Below are 12,066 nucleotides of genomic sequence, written 5' to 3'. Positions count from 1 at the left end.
CTGAGACGGGCAGCAGAAACATTAAGAAAAGTACAATAATTTTTGACAACATTAGCAGTTGTCATGTCATTAAGTCCAGAATAAGTGTCCAAATGGTCACTGCACATGTTGTCAATATCACATAATGGGCAAGACAGTCTGCTAAACCAAATCCATATAGGTTTATCATGAGGTAGTCATGTTCAATTTTTAATATAAAGTTAGCAACACCAGTAGGTCTAGGTAAGGTTGCAAGACACGCAATTTGCTATTAGGGAACCCCAAATTTTCTCCTTCGCAGAGTCTCCATTCTTTTCCTGAACATGAGCTCCACATTTGGCTCCAATGATTCTCCTAGCACTGTGAAGCAAACAGGAGAACTGGATTGAGGAAGAAAAGATCCAGCTTTGGTCAGAGTGTCAGCAAACTCATTACCCGCGATTCCACCAATGACTTGGGATCCACTGTAGAGTACCACTACGATAATTACTTATTAGAGAATTTATCACAAGCTGACAATTTGGAACAAACCCATTGTTTGGAAGTATGACTGAAGAAATTTCTTTAATAGTGGCCTGTGAATCAATACATATTGCAATGTTCTGATTATCCTCTTTTACTGATTTCAGCCAAAGCCAGTTGGGCAGCATCAAGCATCAAAGTTGGTCAAATTCAAACCAACAGCCCCACTAAAACTAAAGTGCCAAGAGTAAACACTGGCACTAGCATTACTATTAGCACCTATAGCAGAACCATCAGTGTACACATGCAACCAGAGCATTGTTGGAAATCCTTCTCCAATAATGGCCAAAGCAACCATCCTCAATTCTGGCTCAATTTAGGACTTTTTTACTGGCCAGCAGAACCAAGGCTAACTTATAATTTGCTAAGTTCATGTGTCTTAGATACATACCAGTCTATAGTAATGACTCTTGGTTAAAAGAAGGAATAGCCAAAAGAATCAGACGTTTCATTTGTCACATGTAAAAAAGTAGGTTACGATTTTAACCTATACTCTGCAGGATTGTACATCTTCTAGAAATCACAACACCTCAGCAATCTCTCAACCAACTTGAGAGTACTTATTTTCCTTCGATGAGTCAGAGGCTCAATATTTGTTTGCAATTGCATAGCCTCAATAGGAGTAGAAAATAACCCACTGGTGACGATTCTCGAGGAATTATTTTGAGTACTTTCAACAATGTTCTGTATTGACTAAGGCATAGGTATGAGAAGTTCACCACCATACTCAACAGTAGGTCTAATATAAGATTTATAAGTGGTATAGAGTAGATTTTGGGTAGTACCGTACTTTACACTGGTATGCCTTTAAGCAGTCTATTTCTCATGCTGCCTATACCCAGTATCCTGTTGGCCTGTTTATTCCAACTTAGCCTGAAATCCAAAACAATTCTCAGGTAAGTAACCTCTTGTGTCCTGTGGAGCTGCTGGTCTCCATAAAATAACTCTATCTCTTTAGGTTTGGTAATGAGGGTAAAAACTTGAAAGGTTATCTTACTCCTATTCACAATTATTTCATTGTTTTCTGACCAAGTCAAAAGGGTGTCAAGGGCAATGTAAAGTGAATCCTGGATAATATAGATGCCCCAGTCAGCAGACCACAAAATAAGGTAGTCAGTGACGAGAAGGGTCGGCATCTCAGGATATGAATTCATAAGAGTGAACAATATCATTGATCATCATGTTGAAGAGAATAGGACTCAGGACTGAAACCTGAGGAAGCCCTTGTCTAGAGGTAGAGACAGCTGATCCAAATTTAGTTCTGATAAAGCACTGGGTCCAGAATAATTTAATCCAGACATGCATATTTCTACAAATACCGATATCGATTAATTTCCTGAGCAGTTCTTTTCTCCACACTTTATCAAAAGCAGTCTGTTCTTTTCTCCATACTTTATCAAAAGCAGTCTGACCAACACTTCTATAATATTCTTTTTAAGATGGAAGCCATCTTTTATCATGTGCGAGTCTTGCTATCTGTTCAATAGTATTTCTATATATCCTAAAACCAGCCTGTCTATCAAAAATGCAACAGAATTTCTCAAGATAGTGATTGAGTCTATTTACAATGAGGCATTCAGTCGGTTTACAAATTACACTAGTGATATTGGATAAAAGCTAGTCAAAACACACAAGTCTTTACCAGTTTTGAGAATAGGTATTATTTCTCCATTATGCCACACACTGGGAATACCTGTAGTCCAGGTGAGGTTAATAAGTCTGAGTAAGACTTCCATACACATTTTACCAAGATTAATAAGAAACTCTAGCATGATACTATCTGGTTCTGCACTCTTTCTCTGTGGCATCTGCTTAATGCCATATTTGAGTTCCCATTCAGAAAAAGGTGAATTAAAAATGTCATCAATTTCTTAATTAAGGCAAGTCTGTAGGTAATTAAGATCCTTTCAAATTTTAGCAAAAGAATGATTACTCTAGCATAGTGAGCACTAAAAGCACCAGCTATTTCTTTCTCAGCTGTTAGAAACTTATCTGCAAAGCTAATCAGCTCATTTCTCTTTTTGATTACTGAGCCTAGACAAGAAATGATGTGCTCTCGGGGCTTTTTTACGAAAGTTAAGACCCTCTACAAAACCACATAAGACATAATGCTTGGCCTCTCTAATAGCTCCCCACAGGCAAGCTTGTCACCTACAAAGTTCTATACAGTCCTTCATCAGGCCTAAAGTCAGCCCTATCTCAAGCCACATCTCTGTTTTCTTTAAGGATCTGCAGATCTTTGTTCCAAAAAGGAGAATACTTTTTCCTTTGACTTCTTAGTATGCACTTAATCACACAACCAAGTGTAGATATTTTATTCCTTCTACAGAAAAAATCTTCCTTAATCTAAACCGGATCAAAAATTCAACATTCAAAGCCTAGTATCTCAGGCATGTTTACATCTGTGTAAATAAAGCCCTAGATAAAGGAAAGCAAGACACACTAATGGCATCTGTAAAGCAATTAACATAGGAAATTGTATAGAAATGATTAAACTCTCATGGAAACACATGAATTCATCATGCTTGCTTGGCACTGGTCGAAAGTTATCAATAATTTTGAAGGAATTCCATCATTTGAAAATGAAACCAAGGCAATCATACAAACTGCAAAAGCAATAGGTGGTGAAGGATTTTCAGATATAGAAGGAGAAATTACAGAACTAGTTGATAATCACAATTGTGAAATGACAAACTGGGTGATCTTTCTTATAGCACCAGTCAATGGTGAAATCAGACATATTTATAAAGGTCAAGAGCCTTTAATACACAAGTTAAATTAATTGTTAAAAAAGACACAGGAACTGTCTGATTTTGTAATGGAGATTGACTCAAATGAATAAAGAAGAGGACTCTTTATGAGAGTTATTTAAAAACTCTGCACTCCTTACCATGAAATATTTAGCAAGTTCAAGAAGGCATCGTCCCAAGCAAAAATTATCAATTGTTTAAAAAACTCTATCATGCACCTACTTATTAAGCAGCACTAGAAATCTTTTCAATTAACATTTGTTTCTTTTAATTACAATAATATTTAGGTTTGAATGAATTATACATACTTTCCTAATTCCAAAGATACCTAAGCCATTTTTTCCATAGAAAGGTAACTTTGCGGAGCACAATTCTGTCCCATGCACAATGTGTTAATGACATCACCCCCCATTTGGCGAGGGTTTACTGTACATCTAAAAATGAGAGATGATTACAGGCATTTGTAGATAATCGAAATTTTGTATTTGGACAATGGACTTTGACAAATTTTAAACAATGAATGGTACAGAGACTACCTAAAAATAATTTCATGATTCTGATTTACATATTAATTTAGAAGTCAAACAACAAAAATCAGCGTCATATTTACAAATTTTCACAGGACTAATTTTGATGGCTTTAATAAACCACCAACCTCAGCTCCCAAAGTGCAAACGAACGAGATAAGATATAGTGAAAAGATAAGAATCGCTAGACAGGAGTTAAGCTACTGACACCATCTATTGATAGAACAAGAAAACTAAAATATAATTTCCTTAAAGGCTAAATGGATTGAAATTAGGGTCGTTAACTAGAGCAGAAAGACTTTTTTAATGCGAAATGCCTCAAGAAAATCTAATTCACCAATGGAAGATACTTTTTGAATATTTTTTGCTGCAGAAAAATGGAAAGCATGATTTTTTGGACCAACAATGCTGGGCAACAGAATTTAAATAGTTATGCAATTAAATATGCAAAACTATTTAAAACAATCTTACAAGAGTGAAAACAAAATCTTTTTAAAAACAAATCAATTAATAAATTAGTTTAACAGAATCATACAAGAAAACTATCTTACTCAATATTTTTCAGCAGAATAATTGCTTTAGTAAATAACATATTTAACAGTACTCAGCTAAGAATCTACTGCACAGCAAACACATAGGTTCCTTCTCTTTATAGCTACTATTACAAACATTAAATCGCCTAAGAAAATTGTTTCCAAATTACAACACTAATGTATGATTTAGACTTACCAATTTTTTTGCTATCTCAAAGTCTTCTTTTAAAGAATTCTGCTTTTCATATTCTTTCTGCAGCTGTGTCTGCAAACTGGCCACTTCACTTCTGAGATCTGCAAAAGCATTTATGAAAATAACTACAGCTGAAAATTTATAACTAAAATAAATCAGTATAGAATAGATGCGAAAAATTACGTAAATGATTACAGCAAAATCTGAACATTAAAAAGTTACTTCTAACATGCAAAAAAAAAAAAAAAAAACTTAATAACCATTAATTAGCATAGCATATTTTTTAAAACTATAAAAAGTTCATTCATAAGATATTGTTCCTGCATAAGCTTAACACCTGAATCTGTATCATAGTTTATTATGCAATTTAACAATAAATAGATCATCAAACTGATTTCTGAAACATTAAAAAAGACAATAGCTATTGTTTTTAATGCTGTAAAGCTAAGAAATAGGGAGAAATATCACGGCAACAGCTGTGTCATTTAGAAAGAGCTGTTTTTAAAGAAACAAAACAAAAATAATTAAAATTCATATTATAGAAACTAATATATTACCAGAAGCAACTTTCTGACAGACTTCAAGTTCTGAATTAGTTTCATCAGACGTTAATCCATCAGTATCTATTATGACTATGTCTGAAGACTCTTGAACAGACAATGCCTTTTTCCTCAATAACTGATTTTCTTGAAAGTACTAGAAAGTAAAACTTTTAATTTGGTATAAATTTTTTCAAAGGAAAGACAAATTTAATGTATTCAAACAACATAAGACTCTACAATTGCTATAATTGACCATCAAAGCATAGTATCTGACTTAACTGCATTAATAATATGAACTAGATTATTTGATTTTGGCAAAACATATTAAGATACTAGGAGAGACGAAATCATAGAATACTGCTAAGAATTTTGTATTTTTTTGTATTTTAATTTGTTTTGTATTTAGATAGATGATTTTAGTGCAATTACATGTAAAATTGAATTTTTCTGAGTAATGTAATGTGAAAAATTTAAAAAGACAAACTATAGTTAAGACACAATAACACACCGAATAAATACTAATTCAGAAGTCAAACAACAAAAATCAGCGTTATACCTACAAAATTTTCACAGGACTAGTTTCGATGGTTTTACCGAACCATCATCTTCAGCTGCAAAACCGCAAATGAACAAGATAGGAAATAATGATTAGATAAGATAAGAAAGCCTGGACAAGAATAAGCAAGTGGCGCCATCTGTTGGCAAAACCAGAACTAAAACATAATTTCTCTAAAAGCTGAAGGCAAATTTGGATTGGAATTAGGATCGTTAACTAGAACAGAAAGATTTTTTTGAATGTGAAATGCCTCTAGAAAATCCAGTTCTCCAATGGAAGATGTTTTTTGAATAATTTTGGCAGCAGAAAAATTGAAAGTGTGATTTTCGGACCAACAATGTTGGGCAACAGAAGACTTCTGTGTTTCCTTTTTTCTAACATATGCCTCATGTTCTTTGACGCGAAATTTTAAGGCTCTCTTAGTTTGGCCAATGTAAATTAAACCACACTGGCAAGGAATCCTATAAATACCCCAGGAATTCATATCCGGAATGGGGTCCTTGAGTATAGAAGTTGGAATTTTATTGATGGGAGAATAAACAACCCGAAAGTTAAATTTCTGCAAAATATGTGCAACTTTATAGCTAATTGATGGAAAGAAGGAAATGACAACAGAATTTTTATAATCTCCTAAAATAAGAGTGTGGCTTTTAGTGTGTTGAGATGAAAATTTTTTAACTGCTTGATTAATAATGTTGGGTGAAAAGCCCCTGTCAATAGCTATTGCTTTTAAATAATTTAGTTCTTCATCAAGGGCTAGTTTGGAGGAGCAAACTTGAAGAGCACGGAAAACATAGGAATAAAATGAAGCTAACTTTTGTTTAGTCGGATGACATGATTTAAAGTGTGGTGGAAGGCAAACCGAGGAAGGTTTACGGTAAACTGTAGTACTGAAGTTGGATGTGTTACGTGTGACCAGAATGTCGAGAAACGGAAGAGAATTGCAAGTCTCAAGTTCAAAAGTGAACTGCATAGCAGGATCAATAGAATTCATTGTTGAAAGAACTTTATTTAAATCATCTTTATTACCTTCAAACAGGGTAAAAGTATCGTCTACGTAGCGGAACCATGCCGGGAAGTTTAAAGTTTCAAACAATTTTGATTCATAGTAATGCATGTAGATATCAGCCAGGATGGGACTGAGGGGGCTTCCCATGGCTAATCCCTCAGTTTGCTTGTAATATTTATTTTGGAAAACAAAATGTTTGCTTACAAACGTTTTGTTTTCTATTCATTTCAGTGAGGGATTTTTCTGCTGTTTTGTGTGTACTTTATTATTGCTCAGTTAATTTAGTTTGATTTTCTGCATTGTTTATCATGTCTTCATCCGTTAATCGTTTCACTAAATTACGCCTGAAACGGCAAAAATTCCTGAATCATCTTGACTTTTTACTTAAATGTAAATGTAAAAAATTGATCCCCAATTTTATTCAAATCAAATCTAATCAAAAACCTTCGAGTCGCGTTTCAAGAATTCTGTTAAATTGCAAGCTTGCCTTACTTCGGTCCGTGATAAGGGATACACGTCAACACTTGTCCAAAATTGAACATGAACTCTATAAGCTTCATCTGGAACTCGCTAAATCATATCCAAAATTCACTGCCCTTGAACAAAAGTCTTGGTCTAGAACGGAGAATGCAGTTAACCGTCATAAAAACACCCTTGCAGTTAAATTCGAAAAACTTCTTTTACAGTCTTCCAGTTCAAGTAGTTCAAAAAATCTTCCCATTGTAAACATCAAGCCAATAGTTAATATTTCTAATGTTAGTCTTTCAGAAGAACAAGAGAGAATTCTAAAATATAATTTTAACTTCTCACAAACCTGTAAACCCTCGATTCCAAAGATTTTGGCTCCTATCGAAAAAGCTTTCAAGTTCAGTAAAGTTTCAGATTCACAGAAAGAAATGATTAGGCATCTTATCGCTCATAATGTGAAATTCAATAATAAACCTTTGAAACCAAATCTAACTGCGAGAGAAAGAGCTACAATGCGCGAAATTCATTCTAACCCGGATATTATCATTTCAAAGGCCGACAAAGGTGGCCAGATAGTCGTCATGGATAAGAACACTTACATCGATGGTGTCACTAAACTCTTAAACGAAGGACCATATAATCCGATCCCTAAAGATCCTTCACCTTCGGACTTGTCCAAAATAAAAACTGCGATCAAATCTTCGCAAATCATTTCAGGCAACTTAAAACATTCGCTTATCCCATCTTTTGCGAATTGTGCCAGATTATATGCTCTTCCCAAAATTCATAAAAGTGGTATTCCTTTCCGCCCTATTGTATCAAATTTAGGTACTGCCTCGTATCCTTTAGCTAAATATTTAGTTTCTAGATTTTCCACTCTATTAGACAATAACATTTACACCATAAAAAATTCAATAGAGTTTGTAAAAAAGGTTAAAAACATTTCTCCTAGTAATTTACTCATGGTTTCTTTTGATGTAAAATCATTATTCACCAATGTCCCAGTGGAGGGTGCATTAAGATGTCTAGAAACCAAACTTCGCGAATTTCATTTCTCTTGCATCGAAATTGATGAGCTAATTTCTCTCACTCAACTCTGTTTGAAATAAACACATTTTGTTTTCCAAAATAAATATTACAAGCAAACTGAGGGATTAGCCATGGGAAGCCCCCTCAGTCCCATCCTGGCTGATATCTACATGCATTACTATGAATCAAAATTGTTTGAAACTCTAAACTTCCCGGCATGGTTCCGCTACGTAGACGATACTTTTACCCTGTTTGAAGGTAATAAAGATGATTTAAATAAAGTTCTTTCAACAATGAATTCTATTGATCCTGCTATTCAGTTCACTTTTGAACTTGAGACTTGCAATTCTCTTCCGTTTCTCGACATTCTGGTCACACGTAACACATCCAACTTCAGTACTACAGTTTACCGTAAACCTTCCTCGGTTTGCCTTCCACCACACTTTAAATCATGTCATCCGACTAAACAAAAGTTAGCTTCATTTTATTCCTATGTTTTCCGTGCTCTTCAAGTTTGCTCCTCCAAACTAGCCCTTGATGAAGAACTAAATTATTTAAAAGCAATAGCTATTGACAGGGGCTTTTCACCCAACATTATTAATCAAGCAGTTAAAAAATTTTCATCTCAACACACTAAAAGCCACGCTCTTATTTTAGGAGATTATAAAAATTCTGTTGTCATTCCCTTCTTTCCATCAATTAGCTATAAAGTTGCACATATTTTGCAGAAATTTAACTTTCGGGTTGTTTATTCTCCCATCAATAAAATTCCAACTTCTATACTCAAGGACCCCATTCCGGATATGAATTCCTGGGGTATTTATAGGATTCCTTGCCAGTGTGGTTTAATTTACATTGGCCAAACTAAGAGAGCCTTAAAATTTCGCGTCAAAGAACATGAGGCATATGTTAGAAAAAAGGAAACACAGAAGTCTTCTGTTGCCCAACATTGTTGGTCCGAAAATCACACTTTCACAATTTTTCTGCTGCCAAAATTATTCAAAAAACATCTTCCATTGGAGAACTGGATTTTCTAGAGGCATTTCACATTCAAAAAAATCTTTCTGTTCTAGTTAACGATCCTAATTCCAATCCAAATTAGCCTTCGGCTTTTAGAGAAATTATGTTTTAGTTCTGGTTTCGCCAACAGATGGCGCCACTTGCTTATTCTTGTCCAGGCTTTCTTATCTTATCTAATCATTATTTCCTATCTTGTTCATTTGCGGTTTTGCAGCTAAAGATGATGGTTCGGTAAAACCATCGAAACTAGTCCTGTGAAAATTTTGTAGGTATAACGCTGATTTTTGTTGTTTGACTTCTGAATTAAGACAAACTATGCTGGAAATGTAAGAATACAGGCACAAGTCTATTTAACATTGAGTAAATGGGTATCTTGGTAATTTGGTGAGATATCGAAAAGCTGGCAACGGTTTAGACGACTATTTTTTGTTGGCAAATTTGGTCAGAAATCGCCAAAAGTCACCAAACTTTTTGGTCCTGCCCCTGTATCACCAAAATAGGTATTGTAATTGAATAAATGTAACTGATCACTATATTAGCTGAAGACGTAATTCGACTCCGTTGCCTTCCGGTAATTTCGAGAAGTATAAAGTCCACTTCTGGCCTTAAAACCGCAACACCATGAAGGAAAGCAAAGATAAAGAAGAATTTATTGTACGTAAACAGTACAGCATGAAGACAAAATGTAAGCAGTTTGGGGGTTTACAAGTGTGCGAAATTAGTAGAAACAGCTACCACTCCTGGCAGCTAAAATGGCCTACTGGTTAGGCATTGGGTTGAACTGGGCTTGGATGACAGGAACAGGCAACTCATTCCACGCTGCTTCAAGTCTATGGCACACTTCATCAACTGTAATAGCTAGAGAAGGATGGCAGGCCAGTGTCTCAGCAACCCATGACCAGATGTTTTGAATGGGTGACAGATCTGGAGACCGTGCAGGAGGGACATTACAGCTTGCTTCTCCTGTAATGCTCTCGCCTGAAATTATCACACTTGCCACTCTCCCACACACCTGCAAACACCACCCTTTAGTGATTGTTGCTCGCATCTCTGGACACAAGTTCCTGTGTAAATATTGTTTGTCATGGTATGACAGACCAGCATGTTAAGTTTGGCAAACAATCTTTTGAGACTCTCTGCATATACATATATATTCCTGAGATGGTTTAATATACTTCTACTAAATTATTAATTTAAGTATTTGATTATATATACTATATAATGACAATGAAATATCAGTTTATGCAACAGGCTTAAACAGTCATTTCTAATTTCTAAAAAATCAATTATTTCTCTAATACACTTTTAAGGTAATCCAAAACGCAACACTATTATGTTTTGAATGCCATCAATGTACTTTAAAATTGCATTAGAGGGAGCATCAAATAGGCTTGAAATTTGCCCCATACACAGACTTCATATCATTTATTAAAATGTTGATGGACTGCTTACAAATGTTGCTTATGTTATATGTGTGTGAAAGTTTCAAATGCAGGTTATAAAAAGCATCTTATACACCAAATGCTACTCAGACAAATGCTGAAATTCAAAATATTTTATTTAATAAAATTCAGAACAACTTACTAACAGTTCCTTCATCAAATGCTATAAAAATTTTAATTTAACCATAATCTCAAAGCCTAACTAATTGAATTAATTTCTTAAATTGGTAATTTTTTAACACCCGGTATGTATATGTATACAGTCAAAAGTCATTAATCCGGACTCGTCGGGACTTCGGCGATTCCGGATTATCGATTTTTCCGGATTATAGATCATCAGTTTAAATCTGGTCAGATGGCATGCAGAAATTATAAAATTAAAAATATGAAACCGTAATTTATGAAATAAAGAACAATTATGATCTAAAGGGTATCAAAATTTACAAAAAAAAGCTTAATATTTGTTTATTTTATTAAATATTTCTTTCAATGTAAGTTGTTTAAGTTGCTTTGTTTTTTGTGATAATACATTCTCTTTAATTCTATAAACAGACATAATTTCTTGTTCAGTTACAAAGTTCCGCTGTTCAAGTCCTATAATTGCTGTGTCTACAGACTAATTTGTCAATTGAAATTTTTTTGTTTTCAATAACCTCTGTCACTTTCTTCGCTATCGAAAGCAAATTATAATGACGAGGAATTTGATTTAAATCATATCAAAGACGGAGTACATCGAGATGAAATACTACATTTAGTAAGGAATTATAAGCCAAATAAAATAAAAACATCTGCCCTGAAGATAAGGATAGTGCTGACAGATCAACTTCCAATTCATTGCGTGCCGTGGCGTTAAAGATAAACAAAGGATATGCCTTTATCCATATTTTGCAGCAATTCCACTTTTTGTTTAATGAACTTCGAAATATACTTTCGCTTTGTAGATCCTTTACATATTAATAAATATATAACAGAAATTCTATTTGACATAATCGAAAGTTCAAGCTTACTTTTATAAAATTGCTCTAACAGTCTGCAAAAAATAATAAGTCGGATCCAATTCGAAGATTAAGGAACAACGTAATCTGCAACATTAACTGAAATAGATAATTAGATAATTTTAGCTTAGCTTATACCGTCTGTTATACATTAAACGCGCACTCATAAACGTACAAGCACAAGCATATTCGCAACGCATGCGCAGAAAGTTTGTAGCTTTGAGGTCCGGATTATGGGTGTCCAAATTAACGACTTTTGACTGTATATGTATGTACGGATATATATATATATAATTTCAGAAGATATTCATATCATTAAAATTTACAATCCAAGACAGCGAAATATCAGTCTGTAATACTACTTGTTCATGAAGGTAGTAGTTTATATTCTTGTATTATTTTACACCATTTTGATGGGAAATGAATATCACAATCAGCTGAGTAATTTTCTAAATCAATTTAATGAGGTAAATAAAATTTTACTACATACAGTTTTGGGGA

General features: G+C 34.1%; 1 protein-coding gene across 1 annotated transcript in view; it reads right to left on the bottom strand.

The window, feature by feature from the left end:
* LOC118185704 (uncharacterized) overlaps window positions 1-12,066 on the bottom strand; it is an 89,262-nt gene that overhangs the window by 55,649 nt on the left and 21,547 nt on the right. The window contains exons 7-8 of the mRNA XM_035355592.2: window positions 5,062-5,200; window positions 4,508-4,605 (exon numbers count right to left, since the gene is read on the bottom strand). Coding sequence (XP_035211483.2) covers window positions 4,508-4,605; window positions 5,062-5,200 — 237 coding nt within the window. The remainder of the gene's footprint in view (window positions 1-4,507; window positions 4,606-5,061; window positions 5,201-12,066) is intronic.

This window comes from Stegodyphus dumicola, chromosome X2, assembly GCF_044657685.1.
Source record: "Stegodyphus dumicola isolate Sdum_Otavi_A_Nest chromosome X2, ASM4465768v1".
In the NCBI taxonomy this organism is placed as follows: domain Eukaryota; kingdom Metazoa; phylum Arthropoda; class Arachnida; order Araneae; family Eresidae; genus Stegodyphus; species Stegodyphus dumicola.
This window is presented reverse-complemented; position numbering and strand designations above follow the sequence as displayed.